The following is a 21,946-nucleotide window of genomic DNA, read 5'->3' on the forward strand; positions in this document are numbered from 1 at the left end:
TGTCCGATCCCGGGCCAAGCCCACCACCACTGCCACACTTGACGCCATCAATGATGCCATCTGGCTGATCCATCTCTTTGGGGGCCTTCCTCTTTTTCTCTGACCCTCCATCTTACCCAGCATGACATCCTTGTCCAGCGACTCTTCTCTCCTGACAATATGTCCAAAGTATGAGAGGTGAATCTTAGCCATCCTGGCCTCCAAGGAGCACTCTGGCTGCACTTCTTCCAAAATTGATCTCTTGGTTTCTTTTGGCAGTCCGTGGCACTTTTAGTATTCTCCTCCAACACCACAACTCAAAGGCATCAATTCTTCTACGGTCTTCCTTATTCACTGTCCAGCTTTCGCATCCATATGAGGTTATTGAAAATACCATGGCTTGAGTCAGGCGCACCTTAGTCCTCAAGCTGACATCTCTGCTCTTCAACACTTTAAAAAGTTCCTGTGCAGCAGATTTGCCCAATGCAATACGTCGTCTGATCTCTTGACTGCTGCTGCCACGAGTGTTGATAGTTGATCCAAGAAGAATAAAGTCCTTGACAACTTCAATCTTTTCTCCATCGATAAGAATGTTGTTTATTGGCCCAGTGGTGAGGATTTTTGTTTTTCTGACATTGAGAGGCAACCCATACCGAAGGCTGTGTTCTTTGATCTTCATCAGTAAATGATTTACATTACATTCCCATAAATTTAAGAAGTTATTAGTAAAACAGCTTTTTTGTTTTTTAGATTTTTGTGAATTGAGTGATAGTTTACACAAGAAAACATTTGTTTTGCACTCATCCTATCTTACTTTGTTTCATTGCGTTGATTACAATCCCTCCATGCATCATTTAACAGTGTTTGCTTCTGTTCCCTCTTTTTTCTTTTTTATGTTCACAAAAGCACTCAGGAATATATAATCATTTAAATAACCAAAGGTCACATTCTGCAATCAGCCTCCTGGCCACCAGCACATAGCCTTTCTCTTTCTATGACTCTAGAGTCCTGAGATGCTCAGTCTCTCCATGTCATCATCTCTTGTCTCCATCTCTGGTGTCACTGCTTCTCTGGTTAGTGTCCCAGATTTGTCTCATGCTCTTCTCCCTTGATGGTCCTAGGGGCCTCTGTTCCTGGAATGTAAGGTTGACTACTCCCTTCTTTATATTACAAAACTTCTACCTTTACAGTTGTGACAATCACAATTAGTTGTGATAACATTACTAACTATTGAATCAGAAGAGTCTGTTGACTCTTCCCCTTTCCTTTCACCAGATCCATCTAGATACCGTGTCTGGCATTGGCTATTTTCCGCGACTCTTGCAGAGAGATTAAACCTGAGCAAGGGGGATGGGAGGTTAGAAGAAAAAGGAAGACATAAGACACAATAATTAACTAAAGTGGGGACCAGGTGGGACACAGCACTCTGATGGAGATACTGTAACACAGACCAAGTGCAGCAAGTTTATTATATACACATATCAACGGGAGGTGATTGGGTCAGGGAAAAGAGTGCAAGAACATCTGGTGGTGTTTGTGCATGCAGTAAGCGGGACTTTATCAGAAGAAAGTAACTTGTGGTAGCTAAGGAAACTGAGATTAGATCAGCTTGATGTTTGTGCAGACTGAGCTGAAGGTCATGGCTGTGTACAAGGTAAGACTTTGCAAGTTCCGTGTTCCCTAGGCAGGCTTTGCAAGTTTCTCAGGGGCAGCCTGATCTGGATGCTGCTCGAATTTTGGACCACAGCTGTTCAGTTGCAATCCTGAGGTTAAACTACCTCCAGGTCAGAGACCTTCAGCTCAGTAGCTCCCAACATCTAGATAAGATGCAAACTATTCTGTGGGGATACTACCTTCCCCTGCACACTCTGAAGCTAAACTGCCTCTTGAAAACTTGTAAGCCAGCTACTTCATGCCTTTATAGCCCAACATTTAGGTAGTCAGTGACTGAGTTGCGCATTCCTATCAACCCTGTACACTGAGGAGACAAGCTTGATTCTTGAGCTGAAGATACCTTCCCTATTGGTTGGTATTTTGAGCTACTACATCCATGAGAATAGGGTGAGTTCATCAAATTGTAGCAGGTTTCACGTGCTTCCTTTATCAATTTTTTTTTAATCTTCCTGATTTGAGCTATGAACATCAAGCCATTGAAGCTAGGTCAAATGGATACTATCCGCAAGTTTGGGCATTCTTTTGTGTCTCTCCTCACTTCATATCAGCTGGATGCTTCACTTTCAATTCTAACGCTCCGTGACTAGGTCAGTGTACATGGGCTCTGGAGTTCCCAAGTTTCCCCACACTTCAGACCAACCAGTCCTTCCTCTTATTTCTTTCATCTCAAGGTTGACAGGAGTCTGTGAAACATGGTTGAACTCATCCCATTTCTTCATTACTGCCTTTTCCCCGCTTCCACTCACATGTAGACCAATGCGGTTGTCAGCGAGCTTACATGTCTTCTCTTCTGTTCCCTTTGGTTTCAGTCTTGGAGGGGGTTTGTCCTGAAGGGATTTGATTGCTTGCCTTGATGGCTCCCAAGCGAACAGCTTGCTTGTTTTTGTATTAGCCAGACTGCCATTTTTGTTTTTTCCTGCTGGTCTTTCTTTCAGGAAATATCACGTCTTCTTCTAATCACTCTGGATTGGTCTGCATGTCCTTTAAGATGGGAATGTTCCACCTCAGAAGGTTCTGGATGGGGCTCATGATTCCACCCAACGTCCTATATACTACAAAGGCTCAGCCATAAGCGTATGTCACTGGGCAAGTTCTAGGTATTCGGGGTATTCCAATCTGTTAAAGGCTGCAGACGGGCTTCGAAGCTTTCTGTAATCACATTTCCTGATATTCCTTTCTGTCCCATTCAAGAGATTACACCATCGAATTTGATTAACAGCTTTGTTGAGTAGTCGATTCTTGGTTAGTAGTTTTTCTCTTTCTCTTTCAGGGTTTTATATATATCTCCCATTACCTTCTAGCTTCCATGGTGTCTGTTGAGAGATCAGAGCTTAATCTTATTTGTCTGCCTTTGTAAGTAACACTTCTCTGTTCCCTAGCTGCTTTCAGGATTCTCTACTTGTCTTTGATTTTGGAGAGCTTGATTATATCTTGGTGATTTTCTTTTGGGGTTGTTCATTCTTGGGGTTTATTTAACTTCTTGAATGCTTATCTTCTAATCTCTCAGAATGTTAGGGAAATTTTCTTCCAGCACCTCTTCAACTATCTCCTCTGTGGTCTTCTGTGATCCTTCCTGTTCTGGAACTCCATTTACCCTCAGGTTATTCCTCTTCATGTTGTCCCACATAAATCTGACACTTTCTTCAGATATTTTTAATTATTTTTTTTTCTGTTTGCTCTTCTATCTTAGCAGTACTGAGAGATTTGTCTTCAAGCTCGCTGATTCTGGCTTCCATCTCTTCAGTTCTATTCCTTTGCCTTTTCAGTGTATTGTCCATTTCTGGTATTTTATTATTTATCGTTTGGACCTCTTTTTGCAAGTTTTGAATTGTTTCCAGTGCTGTATCTTATCTTACTTGATTGTTCCTATAGTGCTTTCCTGACTTCTTCTTTATTTTTTTAAAGCTCTTTGTGGAGCATTTGGATGCACCTCAGATTCATTCTCCTGAATTCCTTCTCAGGCAGTTCCAGAACCTGCCCTCCTTCCAATGGGAAGTCTAAGTCTACCTCCAGATCATTTGTTTCAGTCACTCTAGCTTGTTTCTGGACATGAGCTGAGGTCTTTTGTTGCTTTTTGGGCATTTCCAATAATTAGATGTATTTTCAATAATTACATGAATGTATGTTGGTGTATTATTAAGCTTTCTGAGTCCTTCCTGGTAGATATGCTCAGGAGATGGTCTTCCCTTTTCACTTCTCTTATTACTCAACTCAGAGTAATTTTAGCAAGTGTTGGCTATCTATCTGGTGTATAGCACCTGGTATCGGCTGTTGCCCCGATGGTGGGATTTTATAGGGTGCGATTGTAGTTTGGCTATGTGACTGCAATATAGCTGTCCCTTCTTGGGTAACGTAAGGAGAGAAAGAGACCTCCCCCAAGGTAAAAGGGGGGCCAAAAATAAATAAACAAGAAACAAAAATACAAAGCAAAAAATAAAAAAACAGACTGAACATTAACATTTATAATCGCAAAAACAAAGCAAACAAAAAAATGTAGCTAAATATGAGTAGGACTTTAACTCCCCTTTTCAGCTTCTTGCCTTCAAGACTGCCTGAGAAATTTCAAGATGTTACTGTTGCTCCTTAGGACATAACTCAAGATTTAATTTTCAGCCCACTTGCATCTTCTGTGTAGCTTTCTTTTCCTCAAGCCCATTCAGATGTTTCTCCTAGTGAGAAACAGCCCAGGGCTGGTCAGAGCCGTTTTGGGAAACCCTCCCGTGTTAAGCTGTTCCTGTTGACTCCTCTCCCTTCTTTGATTCTGGGCCCAGTGATCTTTGCTGAGCAGATCCGTGCGCATGCATAGGTGAACCCTCCCGGGGTGGAGGTTGTGTCCACTAACTCAGGCACGCCCTCTAGGCACCAAGAGTGGAGGTGCGCAGACAGAGAGAGAGAGAAATGAACAGAAAAAAATGTTCACGTTATCTCCAATGATTGGCCAGACCTCTGCAGTGGGAGTGCTCCTTTGTTCCTGCCCTTGCTTTGTCATGCCCAAAATGGCCTCTCAGGGATCCGCTGGTACCCACAGATTAGAAAACACCACCTTTCTTACTTCTGCTACAAATCCCACTAACAGTAGTCCTTTGATCTTTATAAATATTCCTTTATATGTAGTTCAGAATACCGATACTGTCTCCTGAACCTGCTTTGTCCAGTATTCTGTGTTATTACTCATGAAAACAGCTTTATATATTGCATCTCTTATTCTGTAATATAAAATGTACAACATAAAAATATAGGTTTAAAGCTGGTTCTTTAAAAATACAGAGTCAGTGTGTTGACATGGAAGGACGATGGGTTCATTTGGAGCCACGGAGGACCGACTTCCATCCTGGCCTTGCTGTTTGCATACTCTGTAACCTTGGTTAAGTCAAGTAGCCTACAGTGGAACCTGGGTTTCCTCATCTCGAACACTGGCCTAATTAACCTTTCCTTGCAAGAGGGTCATGGGAATATACGGAAGGTGCCTAGTCCATAGTAAGTTCTCTAGAATGATACTTAAATCATCGTAAATACTCTTATTATAATGCATATATTTGATACTATGATGCATAATATGAACAGCAAAGCTCATGGTAGAAAATGGAGCGACAGAGGCAGAGAAGAATCAGAATGCAGGAGAGATGATAAAAGAACCTATGGAATATAAGTATAGTGACCAAGAGGGGCCAATGAAAGGGCATGAACTGGAAATTGCTTTGACTTCAGAGAGCCCGTTCAGGTTTTTGTTGAATATGGTGATGTTGTTGTTGTTGTTCTTGTTTGAACCACCAACTTTGTGGTTCAAAGTAACTTTGCAGCCCAGTGAATTTATCCACAGTGCCAACCCAGGCCTCCATGGTCACATTGGAAGGGAAGAATAAAATTGGAAGCTAGGTTAGGGCTACCGGAAAAGAGAACAGAATGGAGAATTCAGAGAAGTGAGCTGCCGCTGCAAGTAGAGGATGTTGTTGTTGTTAAGCACTGTGGAGTCGGTTCCGATTCATAGTGACCCTGCAGGGTTTCCGAGGCTGTAAATCTTTACGGGAGCAGAGCGCCTCATCTTTCTCCCGCGGAACCGCTGGTAGTTTCCAACTGCCGACCTTGAGGTTAGCAGCCTGATTCGTAACCACTGCACTAACAGAACTCCTAGTGCATGTAGAGGATAGGCACATTTAGATGCAAAAATCTTTGGTGGAAAACTTATTTTAGAAGGTCATAGCAAACCAGTGTGTAAGGTTTCCAAGAGCAGCAAGCTAGTAGGTTTGAACTGCCGATCTTCTGGTGTCTTGTTTAAATCCCAAAGAGAACTTTTGAGTATGAAGATGAGTTAATGTACAAACATGAACGTGTTGCCTAGGCAGTGAAGTGCTCAGCTGCTAACTAAGCGATTTCTGGTTCTAAACTTCTAGCCATTCTGCTCCTGTAAAGTTATAGCCTTGGAAACCATATCCTATCCCATAAGGTTGCTGTGAATTGGGGTTCAGTTGAATGCAGTGGGTTTTTGAGCTCATCAGAGATAAATATTTGGATTCTTTTTATATAAGTGATAGTTGGAGGTAGGAGGGTGAAAGTGATCACTAGGATGAGTATAGAAAGTGTGAGGATAGAAGGTCCAAGGTAGAACCTTGAGGGAATTCCATACTTCCTTTCAGAGGCAAATGAGAAGTAGGTACCTACAAAAGAGTCTAAGAAGGGAAAGCAAGACAGAATGGGTCACCAAATGAAAGGGAAGGGTATCAAAAGATTGCTCTGCAGGGATAGTATAGCAATTAATTAAGCAACTTAGGGACATAGAAACTATCCCTTGGACTTGGCAATAGGAAGTCATTTTAAGTGTAATAAATACAATTTTATTGGTGATTTCAAGGCAGAAAGTGAATCATGGTGTACTAAGGGATACATAATGCTGTTTTTGAAGCCCTGGTATGGCGCTGTGGGTTAATGCACCAGACTGCAAAGCCGTTTGAACTACAAGGTCGGTGGTTCAAGCTCACCTCGGAAACCCTATAAAGGGTCGCTATGGGTTGGAACCAACTCGATGGCACTTAACAACAATATTGTTGTGTTTTTTTGTTTTTTTAATGTTTTGTGAATTGTTTACATGGGAGAATGTTTTGTGACAGTTTACATGGGAGAACATTAGTTTTACATTCAACCTATCATATATTGTTTCATTGCCATGGTTACAATCCCTTCCATGTATCATCAACCAACCAAAGAGTATACACTACAAGCCTGCCCCCCACACCCCTTGGGTCATCAGCACACAGCCCTTCTCCCTCTCTGTGTCTGAAGTCCCCAGCTGCTCCATCTCTCCACGTCATCGTCTGTGCCTCCATCTCAGGCATCACTGCTTCTCTGGGTAGGATCCCGCTCTCCGCTCTTTTCCCTTGATGGTCCCAGGGACCTCCGCTCCTAGGCTGCAAAGTTAATCACTCCCCTCCTGGCTACAAGACACCATAATGGTAAGGTGGAGGGTCAGAGAAAAAGAGGAAGACCCCCAGCAAGATGGATTGGCAAAGTGGCAGCATCAATGAGCTCAAGCGTGGCAACAATTGTGAGGTTGGCCCAGGACCAGGCAGTGTTTTGTTCTGTTGTACATAGGGTTGCTATAAGTTGGTACTGACTCGATGGCACCTAACGACAACAATGTTGTTGTTGCTAAGTGTCGTTTAGTCCGTTCCAACTCATAGTGACCCCGTACAGGGTTTTCAAGGAGTGGCTGGTGGGTTTAAACAACCAAGCTTGTCTTAGCAGTCCAGTGCTTATCCTACAGTGCCATACCAGAAGTCGAAGGAATACAGGTTGTTTTTAAGTGCCTCCAAGTCACTTCCTACTCCAGGTGATTCTGTATAGGGTTTTTGAGTCTGTAAGTCTTTGCTGGAGCAGAGGGAGCCTCACATTTCTCCTGTGGGCTCAAACTGCCAATTTTGTGGTTTGAAGTCCAGTGCTGATCCTACAGAGCCCATCCCCCCATGCTTCCCAAGGGTTACATGTAGTTATTGTTGCTAAGTGTCATCTAGCTGGTTCCGAATCACAGCGACCCTGTGTAGGGTTTCCAAGGAGTGACTGGTGGGTTTGAACCTCTAACTTTCCATTTAGCAGTCTAGTGCTTATCCCACATTCATACCACTGGACATAATTGATCTGGATGTGACCACCTATTTCTCCAAACTGGACAGGTTCCTGGAAAACTGCTCTGAAGTAGCCTTCTTTGGTGGGTAGCTGGTCGGAAGTAAGTTGCTGTCCCGTGTGTCCATCTAAAAATGAATCCACAAACTGGCAGTGATCTTCTCCGTGACCTTTCAGGACACCTATGTTATAAAATTTTCCTGTGAGGGAGTCACTCAGATAAATCGTGTACCTGAGAAAGTTGCATAGCTGCACCCCTATAAACTTTTTATACCGCGTTCTTTTGACATATTGTTTGCCCTTAACCTTCTGAATATGAATCTGAATTAAAGGGTCTTTCAGTCCAGATGGCATTTCTTCCTGCAGAAGTTGGCTTGCTCACTTTAGGGTCACTGACGGTACTAAATGATACAGTGTTGCTGGTTGGACCTTCACCAAGTGGGTTTTTGGGTTTCACCTCAAATTGATAGTTTGTGTCTGGTTTTAGATTTTCTACTGTGGAGAAGGTTTGATTTGTACTTTGGATGGACTTGTTCCCACCGAAGGTCCCATTTTCTCTGTATGTAACTTCATATTCAGTGACACTCTTTTAATGGCTTTTCCCAGTCTAACATGACAAATGAGTGGCATTCTTCCACGGTGACCACAGTGAGGTGGGTGGTAGGGTTCTGTGGTAGGGGGTCTGGCCGTCCCTTCTATAGCCTCCTCTTTGGGGAACAACTTGCTGGGGAGTGGGTGATAGAACACCCACTCCCCAGCTCTCAGGCTTTGGGATGTATCTTACGTGTGGACCTGTGAATCAGGGCTTCCCAAGAGGATCAGTGTCTTCTGTCGGAATTCTTCTTCAGAGGCAGGCACTTTGGGCTGCTTGTTATCTGTCTTGGTTTTCTCTGAAGGAGCTTCTGTAGAACCAGGTGTTGCCCTCATGGGTGGGACAGTTACTCGGCTTGATGAAATGATTCCTGCACTTCCTGGCTTTCCAGTGACCTTATTTTGGGAGAAAGGTTTTCTCTGTAGTGGTGTAGGTCTAAGTGGCAACAGTGGGCAGCGAGTGCCTGGGATCATGGCTGTTTTTTGGTGGGATGAATGGAATCCATTGACACATTTCTGCTAGCCCCAGTGTCTCCAGGAATGGAATGCTTGATCCCTGTTTTCACTCCATTCCCTTTGAACATTCCACTGGGCTTGGGTCTGGGTTTTGCAGTTGTCTTATTCATAACAGGTTTGACCTGTGATTTATCCATTGCTCTGGGCCTCACAGGAGTACTGTACAATCTGTGTAGTGCCTGAGTTGTCTTTGCTAATCTAGTTGTTCGTGGAATCTTAGTGGTGAAGTGTTCTTGGGTGGATTGGTCTGTTTCCTGAAAGGTCTGTAATTCCTCTTGACTGGGACTAAGTGAAATCATAGGTATAGAAGGGATGCCCTGTGTCTCTAAAGAGTAGTTTCGCTTTCAGAGACCTCGGGATCTGGTTTAAGGGGTAGGAGAACATCTTTTGGAACTATTGTTGTCTTGAATTGCTCAACTGTAGATATATTATCTTCCCAGACAGGTGTAGTATATGACACCATGGTGATGTTTTTGGTTTTGAAGTAACATGCTGGGACCCTTTGGGACTGGTTGTATTTGTGGGACTCTTGGGCATGGTAATGCTTTTGGCTTGGGAGGAGCACGAGGGGTCTGCTTGGGAGCGATTGTGGGCACCAAGAGTTCCAGTTTTTACAGTAGCAGGTTCCAGAGCAGGTTTGGTCTTGGGTACTTCTGGACCACGTGTGGTTTTAACACAGAAATGATGACCTGGTCGTTTATCTCTTTTTGGGAGCTATCGTTGATGGTGATGGTGGTAGAGTCTGAGGTTCTGGGGCAGCTTTGATGTGTGTCACTTCTGGGCTGAGGTAGAGTTTAGGTTTCAAAGAAATAAATTGTGTTTCATTGGGAGCAAGTGTTGTTGTTTCAGGCCTTGTGGTTCTTTCAGTTTGCTTCTTGATGGTTTGGGCATACGGCGACGTTTAGTTGTAGAAGGAATAGATATAGTGGCTGTGGCACGTGTTGTAAATTGCATTTCAGGAATGGTTAAGATTTCCAGTTTTTGAGGAACAAATGATGTTTCACTTGGAGCAGTTTGAGGCTGAACATTGGAATCGTCAGGCATTTTAGTTGTAGGTACAATCCATGGCTTTTCACTTGAAGCCAAGGTGTCCCCAGGTTTCTCAAAAGAGAGGGTGTTTTTGCCCTAGGAAATTCTGAAAGTCTGTTTGGAGCTTGAGTGCTCAGTGGCAATTCAAACCTACGTTTTAGAATAGTTTGTGACGTTCCTGGGGTTCTCTTGCTGAGAACCGGTACTATTTCTGAAATGCCTAATACACTCGACACAGTGGGTTTAGTGGTTCTTGGAACGGTTTCAGGAGTCACTGTTACAGGCTGTGCTGGTATTTTTTCTACTTCTGGTGTATCAGTGATCTCAAACATTATGGATGTGGGCAGTTTAATGGCTGTTTCATTAAGACCTGGAACACTAAGCTGGAGTACTATTGTTCCTCCCAAGGGCGTCCTATCTGGGGATTTGATTGAAGCCCTGTGAGTAACATTCAGAATCACTTGCTTGATGATTGTTACTGGAATTGACTTCTTTGGGACATAGTCTGGCACTTGGTGAACTTAGTCATAGCTACTTTGGATTTTTGCATTTACTTTCTTACTTCCAACAGCAGTCTTGTGATTGAGAATCTTACTCCAAATTCCACCATCCACATTGTCTTTCACTCCAAATTCATAAACTGTATTGGGCTTTAGATTTCCCACAGTTGTTTCAGTGGCTGGACAGAGCTGAAAAACCCATTCTTTTCCCTTTTATCTTTTTCTCTGTAGCGAATTGTGTACAGTCTTCATATGTCACTTCAACATCAGAAGCACATCTCACATGGAATATCCGCCAAGACAGATCACTTCTGTCATTGGGACAGTGACTTGACTGTGTCCAGTCATGGTGTGGGTTGATGAGGAATCCCTAGGACAGAAAGACAGAAGTTGGTGTCAGAGGCCAGTCACCAACAGGAGAGGCTTGCAAGTATGTGTCTTAGCTGAATATGACTTCTTTTGACTTGGTGGAGGTGCAGCCTGCACAATGATCAGATATTTAGGCTCTGTATCAACTACAGCTTCAGTGTATTTCCCTTCTGCTGGGAGAGGGAAATACTGATTTGGTGACAGATTGCTTCCCCAGGAGAAAACCTTCAAGCTTTACGTTTGGATTTAGATGCAGGAACTTCAAGAAGAGGGTTTCCACTCATGGTATTGATGTGGACTTTCAGGCTTGGCTGTTTTCCTGTTTCCTGATTTTGACTTGCTTTTGCCCAAAACTACTAGTATCTTTGAATAACGTTTTAGACATGTAATACTACATCGGATTCTCTTCAGATGAATTGAAAATGAGCGATTTGGACAGAATTTGTAATAATATATTAGATAAGAGCTGTTGTACTTTCCATTTTAAGCTTAACTTTATAGTATGCATAGCAGCTGCAAAACATCCAGGAAGGTTGGATGAGTGCAGTCAGTTTTTCCAAAAGGATTTTAATATACCTCAAGAATTTTTTTCTTTGCTAGTTTGTTCAAGTTCTGTCTATCCCTAATTTTTCTTAAAAAGACAAGAATTCCTTATTTGACAAAGTACTTGTTTCCTGTACTAAAGGTTAATGTACTGGACTGCAAGGTTGGTTTGAACCACAAAGTCAGTGGGATCTTTATACAGGACCTTTATGGATTGGAACCAACTTAATAGCACTTAACAGCAACAACAATTAACATATACCTAATGGAATCTTGGAGTCCTTGTGTGCCACTGCAGGATAATGCACTGGATTGAAAGGTTGGCGGTTCAAACTCACAAGCTGCTCCTTGGGAAGCCTATACAGGTTCGTTATGAGTCTGAACCAACTCTAAGACACTTAACAACAATGGAATCCTGGTGTGACTCTGTAGGAAAACAAGGTTGGTTTGAACTGCAAGGTGGCGGTTCTTGGATAAGAATCCAGTCACTCCTCAGAAACCCTGTATAGGGTTCCTATGAGTTGGAATTGGCTCAATGGCACTTAACAACAGCAACAACAACAACTGTGTGGTGCTTGTAGGATAAGTACTGGATTGCTAACCACAAAGTTGGCAGTTCAAACCCACCAGCTGCACTTCAGAAACCCTGTACAGGGTCACAATGAGTTGAAACCGGCTCAAAGGCACTTAACAACAAATAACATTAATCAAAACATCTTTATATTTACATGTTAGGAATGGCCCTTAGTAGAAAGAATAAGAGTTCCGAATATAGAAATAGTTGTGAAAACCCAGCCTGTACAGCTGTGTCCCCATGGAAATCAACTAAGTAGCTGCACCTGGTCCTCAAGAGTAAGTCATTTCCTGTGTGCTGGGTGGGTCGGCTGCAAGACCAGTAAGAAGGGAGGAAGAAGATGACCTTCCTGTAAATTTTACACAGAGAAATTAAACTTTTGGGTGTACTCAAATTTTAGTCTCACAAGAGATTTTTACGTTTGAGCAACACAATGGAAGACCAGATTTTAAGTTGTGTTGCACTTGTCTTCCAGAGACATCTACTATTTAAGTGATTTTTGTATGAGCTGAAAGATTTTTTTTTTTTGGACCTGAAGTATTTCAACTGAATCAAACTCCTTTTGTTCAAACATAATGTACGTTGTGTGTTTTCCCTTTAATAAAGAGAGCAGACTGTGAAACGGGGGAAAGATGGGTTGTTGCTTCCCTTCACATTGAAGACACCCACAGTACACGCTGGTGACTAAAACACCCTGATTCACTACTAATGAATTGATCTCAAGGTCAAAGGTATCTGACCATTGCTAAAGAAACTACCTGAGAATTGTTTCTTCTAATGAAGGGAGTAAATGAATCAAATCAGTGTAAGACTGATATAAACTGTAATACTCTTCTTAGTCAAGGAAGAGTAAGACAAGTTTCCCAGGAACTCATCACTGTTTCCACACAGATTGACTAAGTATGGTGAAAGAATACAGCCCTGGTACACATCTTTGACCTTGTTGCCTCTTGGTCTATGTGTAGGTTTCTCATGAGCACGATTAAGTGTTCTAGATTACTCATTCTCTGCAATGTCCATAGCTTGTCATGATCCACAGGGTAGAAAACCTTTGCATAGTCAATAAAGCACAGGTAAACATCTTTCTGGTATTCTCTCCTTGCAGCCAAGATCCATCTTAGGTCTGCAATGATATCCCTTGTTCCATGTTCTTATCTGAATCCAATTTGAACCTCTGGTAGTTCCTGTCAGTGTACTGTTGTAATTATTTTTGAATTGTCCTTAGCAAAATTTTACTTGCATATGATACTAATGATATTGTCCCATGAGTTCTGCATTCCATTGGGTCACCTCTCTTTGGAATGGGCATAAATATGGATCTCTTCCAATCAGTTGGCCAGGTGGCTGTCTTCCAGATTTCTTGGCATAGATGAGTGAGTGCCTCTAGTGCTGCCTCAGTTTGTTGAAAGATGGTCAGTTTGTAATTCCATCAATTCTCGGAGCCATTTTCATTGCCAATCCCTTCATGTATATGTGACATTTATCTTCAGTACCCTTGGCTATTGATCATATGCTATCTATTGAAGTAATTGAACATCAGCCATTTCTTTTTGGTACAGTGACTCTGTGTGTTCCTTCCATCTTATTTTCAGGTTCTCTTCATCATTCATTATTTTGCCAAAAGAATCTTTCAGTATTGCAAGTCAAGGCTTGATTTTTTTCTTCAGTTCTTTCAGCTTGAGAAATGCTGAGCGTGTTCTTCCCTTTTGTTTTTCTAACTCCAGGTCTGTGCACATTTCATTATAATACTTGACTTTGACTTCTTGAGCTGCCCTTTGAAATTTTCTGTTCAGCTTTTACCTCCTCATTACTTTCATTTGCTCTAGCATCTCTACACTGCAGAACAAGTTTCAGAGTCTCTTCTGACATCCATTTTGATCTTTTCCTTCTTTCTTGTCTTCTTAATGACCTTTTTCTTTCATCCTGTTTGGTGTTCTTGATGTCATACCACCACGCTTCTCATTTTCCATCATCAGTGTCTAATGCATCAAATCTGTTCTTCAGATGATCTCTAAATTCAGGTGGGATATGTTCAAGGTCATATTTTGGTTCATATATGAGCATTTATGGTCTGTTTTACAGTCTACCCTTGGCTTTGTTTTGGTTGATGATACGGATATTTTCCACTCTCTTTTCCCACAGATATAGTCAATTTGTTTCTTGTGTATTCCATCTTGTTAAGTCCATGTGCATAGTTGCCTTTTATGTTGTTTTAAAAGGTATTTGAAATGAATGAGCTATTTGTCTTGAGAAATTCTATCATGCAATCTCTAGCACCTTTCCTATCACCAAGGCCATATTTTCCAGTTACTGACTGTTCTTCTTTGTTCCCAACCTTTGCATTCCAATCAACAGTACTTGTCAATACATCTTGATTGCATGTTTGATCAATTTCAGTCTGTATGCTGAGCAAATAATAAGAGCTTATATGAAGAAGAACATGACATCAGGATTGGAGGAAGAGTCATCAACAACCTGTGATATGTAGAGGATACAGCCCTGCTTGCTGAAAGTGAATAGTACTTCAAATACCTACTGATGAGAAGACCAAAGACCACAACTTTCACTGTGGGTTGCTCCTCATTGTAATGAAAACAAAAGTCCTCACCACTGTACCAATAAATAACATCGTGATAAATGGAGAAAAGATTGAAGTTGTCCAAGACTTCATTTTGCTTGGATTCCACCGTCAATACTCATGGAAGCAACAGTCAAGAAATCAAAGGATGTATTGCATTAGGCAGATCTGTTGCACAAAGCCTCTTTAACGTGTTCAAGAACAAAGATTTCATTTTGGGGACTAAAGTGTGTCTGATGCAACCCAAGGCATTTTCAGTAGCCTCCTATACATGTGAAAGTTGGACAGTGAATAAGGAAGACTGTAGAAGAATTGATGCATTTGAGTTATGGTGTTGGAGATGAATATTAAGGTACCGTGGACTCTAAGAAGAACAAACGAATCTGTGTTGGAAGAAGTCCAACCAGAATGCTTCTCAGAAGCCAAGATGGCCAGATTTTATCACTCGTACTTTGGGTGTATTATCAGGAAGGACTTAGTCCCTGGAGAAGAACATCATGCTTGGCAAAAGTGGAGGGACAGCAAAAAAGAGGGAGACCTCAACAAGATGGATTGACACAGTGGCAGTAAGAATGGATTCCAGTGTACCGGCAATTGTGAGGATGGTGCTGAGTCAGCGGTGGCACTTAATAACAACAACATCGTCATTTACAGTAAGGCAACACGTGCTTGTACGTCTGTAATACGGTGAACGCAGTGTGTATTTGTCATCATGTCATAAAGGTTGATCAGTGCTGATCTTATTCTCTGTTCCCTTAATAGTTTTGTGTTCTTAATATTCTTGAACAATGGATGTAAGAATAAAAACCACATTAGTTAGCAACCAGGTTCTGTCCATTACTGAGTTGATTTTAAGAGGTTTACATAACATGAAATTTTTATGCTTAGTATAGTATTTCAGACGTTTCCGCATCTCCACAATGCGATCTAAAGCCTCTTTGACTTCTTTTGATAATTTGCTGTTATGAGCAGCTACAAGGCTGTGATTACTTCAGGATACTCATAAAAATTAACTGTTTGCTTGGATTGGTGTATTGTTGCCCAGTGCTGCAGCTAGAAACTTGGGGTATTTTATTCTCGAGCACACTTTAAGGGTGTTGCCATAAGAGCCACTAAATACAACCCAGGTACTTGGTGTGAGTCCCATTACTTTGCTGTTTCAGTTAGAATGTTGACCATATCAACAAATTTAGCTTACTGCTGAGGTAGTAGAGACTGGCAATACTCAAATCTCCTGTTTGGCTCTGTCCATAAAATCGGTGTTCCAGGAGTTAGTAGACAGTGCCAAATCTCAGCATAGTCAACCCAGGGTTAATTCATTGATTATCAAGTTTCCACTCGCAGGCTTCTCCCGTGGATCGCCAGAGATCCTGAGCCTCCAGGCTTGTAGATGGTATCATTAATGAAGTATCTCTGTTGTCAGAATAGCAAACATTTTGACTAAAGTGGTCAAGCTTTTGTAGGAACCAGTCTTTGCTCAGTGACGTCCATTCCCTGAGGGAACTGTGCACTGGAATAGAAGAGTAGCAGCCATTGCAGCTCCTTCAGAACTCAGGCCACAGCCATCTTGTGGTTCTTAGTTCTTAGTCCTTTTACAGTAAGATATCTCTGGACATTTCTGTGTTTATTAATTAACTGAACAAGAATTTTTATTTAGTCTTATAGCTCAGTAGTTACTAGTCGGGCTGCTAATCTCACAGTCAACAATTAGAAGCTACCAGCGGTTCTGGGAGAGAAAGATGATGCTTTCTACTCCTGTAAAGGTTTATAGGATTGGTATGGGTCGTGAACCGACTCCACAGCACATAACCACCACCATCACTTGTTTTGCTAGGGCATGAGTTGGAAACTTGTGATATTGGCCTGATAAAAACTCATTTCAGCATCGCTGTAGTGTGATTTTAGGTATCACCTTTAGAAAAGGTTTTTGAGGTATTTGTGCAAAACTACTTTAAAACTGATTTTTCTGAGGGGGAAGATCTGCTAAAGAGATTTCCCTCAAACTTTTACACTGGATTTTATGTGGGCCTTTATGCCCACATTTATTTGAGGGGTGGGGAGTAAGAGGGATTTATTAGTCTATTAGCTATTCTGAGTTGCATTATATTATTAGGCCAATTTTAATGTTATGTTGTTAATTTTAGTCCCTTCCAGATATGCAGCATATTCAGGAAGAAAACTTATCTTCCCCTCCATTGGGTCCTCCCAACTATCTACAAGTTTCCAAAGACTCTGCCAGTACTAGTAGCAAGAACTCTTCTTGTGACATGGATGACTTTGTTTTGGTTCCACACAACATCTCATCAGCAGACCACTCATGTGAGAATCCTTTCTACTTGTCCACATTGTGTTCTCAGTAAGCGGCATTCATAACATGTGAATATTAAAGTCTTTTGATTAATACTGGTTTTTTTTTGTTAAGTACCTTCGAGTCAGTTAAGACTCATAGTGACCCTGGTGGATTTGAACCAGTGATCTTGTGGTTAGCAGTCCAATGCTTATCCTGCAGTGCCACACCAATACTCCCCAAATTATATGCTTTTCTAAGCTCTGTTTAATCATCTTCTGGAAGCAGTAAATTTGGATCTGAAGTAAATGAAAACGTCATAGGAAGTTACCACAAATTAGTTGAATTGTAGCCAAGCAGCAAGAAGTGGAGAAACTAACAGATAGAGCAACATTAACTTGAAGTCAAGAAATTAAAGGGAGAATTAATTTGGGGAGAAAACCAGGAGTCAAAGATGTTTAAACACAGTCTGGATATCCTTCTGAAAAAACACTCAAGTTTGCATATATACTTCTTAAATCGATAGGATGAATTTTTATAAAGGAACAGGAAAGCATATTAAAGTGTACCGGGAATCGTACAAAAAAGAGAAGTTAGCCAAAACTATTGAAAAAGAAGGGACTGTGGGTTGTTTGTGAAAGAATTGGATCAGAAAACCTGAAAATTGATTACTCTGAAAATTTAATATTATCAAATGTTGACTATGTATAGGCAGAGAAGTACGTCTAATGATAAGAAGTCTACTTAGTTGGTAGTGAAGTCCTTATTTTATACCTAGTGGGACCGATAGGCAAGTGCTTTGCTACTAACCAAGATGTTGGTGGTTCTAACCCACCCATAGACCTCTTCGAAGAAAACCTGGTTGTCTGTTGCCTTAAAGATTATAGGCAAGAAAACACTAAGGGAGGTCATTTCTACTTTGTAATGTATGGAGCTGTGGTGAGTTGGAATTGACTTGTTAACTGAGTGTTTTTAATGCTAGGCACTGCTGTTGTTACTGCTGTGTGCTGTGGAGTCGGTCCCGATTCATGGTGACTCTGTACGGGGTTTCCGAGGCTGTAAATCTTTATGGGAGCAGAAAGCCTCATCTTTCTCCTGCAGAACAGCTGGTAGTTTCGAACTGCTGACTGTGAGATTAGCAGCCTGATTCGTAACCGTGACGCTACCGGAGCTCCTACTGCTCGTTGTTATAAAAGTCATACTCTCCAGACCAAACACCCTATAAGGTTTATTGGGGGAGGAAAAACATGACCAGTACAGCGGTATGGCAGTTTATGACCAATGAGAACTGATGAAAGAACTGAGCGTTAGTACAGGGGCTTTATTTCTTAAAAAATAAATAAATAAAATAATTGAAATGTCTAAAATGATGAAATATTTCAAACGAAAAAGAATACAAAAAGATACTTAAGTTACTCACCATCATGATTTTATGTGTGTCAATATTTTATCATAATTCCTCTATTTTTTATCAAAAGAAATACATGCTATAGGTGCGGCTAAAGTTCCTTTCCCTTTCTGCTGTTGCCCGAGGCATATTCTTCTTGTAGATGCTTTTGTGCCTCTATTAATCATGTATGCATATTTAACATAGAGTGCTTTTGCAATTTTATAGTTGTTGTAAGGATTGTATTGTGCCTCTCCCCCAAATATGTGTTGTAAATCCTAGCACCTATATTTGTAATCCCACTTGGGAATAGGTTTTTCTTTATTATGTTAGAGTTTATCAGGGTAGGGTATGCTTTAAGCTCATCATAGTCAAGATGAAAAATGGCTAAATTAGGCACAGAGATGCCCGTGGAGATGGGGAAAGATACGATGCCAGGCCACAGGAAGATAGATGGCCAAGGAAGAGGGACAGAAGCTGAAGTGACGGCCCTTCCCCGGAACTGACCCCTGAGAGACTTGTAGCCTCCTGGAGTCTGGGTGTGGCACTGTTGGGTATGTACAGGGTTGGCGGTTCAAACCCACTCGCTACTCCTGGAAAAGGGTCGCTAGGAGTTGGAACCACATGACAGCACTAAACAACAGCCTCCTGAAGTGTGAGAAATACATTTCTTTTTGTGGCATTTCTGCTCAAGCATACTAGATGACTAAGACAATTTAAAATAAGTGCAATGGAGAATGTTTGCTGTTTATTTCTGTAGCTCATTTATCTTAATAATCTATATTTTATATTGCAGCTAAACCATCTCCCTACTGATTGATACTTGAGTTGTTTCTGTTGCTTCAGAATTACAAAATGTGTTCTAGCAGACATCCTTATGTACATGTGCCAACACTTCTGCCAGTGGAAACCTATCAATTGTTGGTAAAAACAAGTTATAGGCAAATACTGTAGTTTATGCAAACACCATGCACTATACATATTTTTGCAAACTGTGCAACCCTTTTCATGTTAGTTTCCTGTGACTGCTTTGCAGGTTAGATTCATGTGCCGGTTTCTATGTTGGCACACTATATGAGGAAAAAAGCCGCTAATGGTTTCTGCCATGTTTCCTGTTAAAATGATAGTCTTCTCTATTTTTTCCTAAAAACTTAAATGTTTTTTCATATTTAACTTTACCTGGAATTCATTTTTATATATAATCCAATTATTTCAGCACCATTTATTGAATATTCTGTCCTTTCTCCATAGGTATGCAATGCCAGATTTGTCATTTCAGGTTTCTCTATAGGCATGAGTTTGTTTTATAATTTTCTTCTATTCCCTTGGTCTGTCTCTTTATAATAATTCTTCAGTTTATGTGTATATATGTGTTGAGAGGGAGAGGGGCGAGTTTTGTGGGATTATTCAGAATTATCATGCTTGTTCTTAGCTTTCCTCCCCCTATTTATAGTTTAATTCCTGCTTGAGAAATTATTTTTTAAAAATCTTTTGGAATTTTTATGGGGATTGCATAACATAAAGATCTATTCAGGAACAATAGGCTCTATACAGCATTGAATGATCTATTTACAAATGTGTGTAAATTTCCACTTACTTAGGTTTTCTTTAATGTCTTGGTAAAATTTTTAAGTTTTCTGTATATAAAACACTTTCATAGCTTTTGCTTTATTCTACTTGGCCCCTCTCCCCTTTTTGGGGTACAGGTGTAAATGTCTTTTTCTTCCTTTTAATTTTTATAATTTCTCTTACCAAGGTCTTTGTGTTGCCAAATCCCAGGCATTATATTTCTGTCTTCATCTTGATGTTTTAATAACATTTGTCATACTGACAACACCCATCTTTTCAGTTGTCAAAAATTGTTGTTGTTGTTGTTGTTGTTGTCAGGTGCCATCGAGTCGGAACCGACTCATAGCGACCCCCATGCACAGCAAAACGAAACAGTGTCCTATCCTGGGCCAACCTCACTACCGCTGCCACACTTGAGTCTATCAGTGATGTCACCTGGCTGATCCATCTCGTTGGGGGGGGTCTTCCTCTTTTTCTCTGACCCTCCACCCTACCCAGCATGACATCCTTCTCCAACGATTGTTTCCTCCGGACAATATGTCCAAAGTAGGAGAGACGAAGCTTAGCCATCCTGGCCTCCAAGGAGCACTCTGGCTGCACTTCTTCCAAAACAGATCTATTGGTTCTTTTGGCAGTCCATGGCACCCTCAGTATTCTCCTCCAACACCACAGTTCAAAGGCATCAATTCTTCTACGATCCTCCTTATTCACTGTCCAGCTTTCGCATCCATATGAGGCTATTGAAAACACAATGGCCTGGGTCAGGTGCACCCTAGTCCTCAAGCTGACATCTCTGCTCTTCAATACTTTAAAAAGTTCCTGTGCAGCAGATTTGCCCAGTGCAATACGTCGTCTGATCTCTTGACTGCTATTTCCGCGAGTGTTGATAGTTGATCCAAGAAGAATGAAGTCCTTGACAACTTCAATCTTAATTAGTTATTATAAAATACATCATAAAATATTTAAGATGGCTTAGAAGTAATACAGTACCAAACACTTGTGTACTTACTTCTGATTTCCTTTTACCTTTTTCCTCTCATTTTTGTCATTTTGTTTTATTGCTCTACTTTTAGAGAAATTTCTTTAACACTTTGTTCTAATGCTTTTATTGAATGCTCCCACATTTTAAGTTTTTATAAACTCGTTTTTTTTTCCTGCATAGTTCTTATTACAGGGTATATTTTAGTTTCTCTGAGGTTACTAATGACAGTTTACATGTTACATACATATGTATGTATGTTCTTACTTCTTTACTCTTGTGTACATTTTTGTGCTGCTAAACTCTGGGAGTTAGCTCTCACTCAGCCCTCATCTGCCTGTATCAACAACAATTGTGCCATAGTGCATAACTGACCACTACTTTTATTTGTCATTTAAAAAAATTTCTTTTTCACAGTTTAGTCCTTTTTTTTTTTTTCCACCAGTTTGTTTTGAGTATAAGAATCCTTCATGTATATGTAATCCAACTTGAACAATTTTCAACAGATAGCCTGTTTTGTTCGCTTGCCCAAACATTAAGCAAATTTCAGATAACTATTCATAAATACTTCATTATGTGTAAAATAAGCACGGTTTATATCAAACTTAAAAAGATTAGCAGTACAAAAATTAATATCAAGTATGTAGTCCATGGAGTCCGGGTGTGGTGCTGTGGGTTTATGCGCCAGACTGCAAAGCCATTTGAACTGCAGGGTCGGTGGTTCAAACTCACCAGCTGCTCCTTGGAAACCCTATACAGGGTCGTTATGGGTCAGAATCGACTCCACAGCACCCAGCAACAACACCAATCTAGTCTATATTAAATTTTTACAGTTACGTATTTTTTTGTAGTTTGTTTGCAGCAAGGTATACGCATTACATTTGATTGATACGTCTCTCATGTTTCTTTAAGTCTGTAGGTTTTTCTCCCTACTTTTTATTTTCTTATTATTTGTAGAAGAAATGGAATCATTTGTCCTGGAGGTTTTGCCTAATGGTGTCAGTTTGCCTGATACTTGCATATTTGGTGTTTAGATTTGAAGTTTTTGGCAAGAATGCTACAAAGGTGATATGGTATATCTCTGTTATATCTCATCAGGGGGCACTTAATGTCTATTTGTTTCTTACTGTGATGTCAATCTGGATGTTGTTGTTGTTGTTACGTGCCGTCGAGTCGGTTCCGACCCATAGCGACCCTGTACAGGGTTTCCGAGGGTGTAAATCCTTACGGGAGTAGAAAGCCTCATCTTTCTCCCGC

At 41.0% G+C, this 21,946-nt stretch overlaps 1 protein-coding gene and 1 pseudogene across 1 annotated transcript in view; one reads left to right on the forward strand and one right to left on the reverse strand.

Moving 5' to 3' along the window:
* ULK2 (unc-51 like autophagy activating kinase 2) overlaps positions 1 to 21,946 on the forward strand; it is a 179,084-nt gene that overhangs the window by 45,889 nt on the left and 111,249 nt on the right. The window contains exon 13 of the mRNA XM_006877430.1: positions 16,612 to 16,786. Within this exon, the coding sequence (XP_006877492.1) occupies positions 16,612 to 16,786 (175 nt within the window). The remainder of the gene's footprint in view (positions 1 to 16,611; positions 16,787 to 21,946) is intronic.
* Positions 1,261 to 15,380, reverse strand: LOC102841717 (annotated as a pseudogene).

This window comes from Chrysochloris asiatica, unplaced genomic scaffold (assembly GCF_000296735.1).
Source record: "Chrysochloris asiatica unplaced genomic scaffold, ChrAsi1.0 scaffold00495, whole genome shotgun sequence".
NCBI classification, from domain to species: Eukaryota; Metazoa; Chordata; class Mammalia; order Afrosoricida; family Chrysochloridae; genus Chrysochloris; species Chrysochloris asiatica.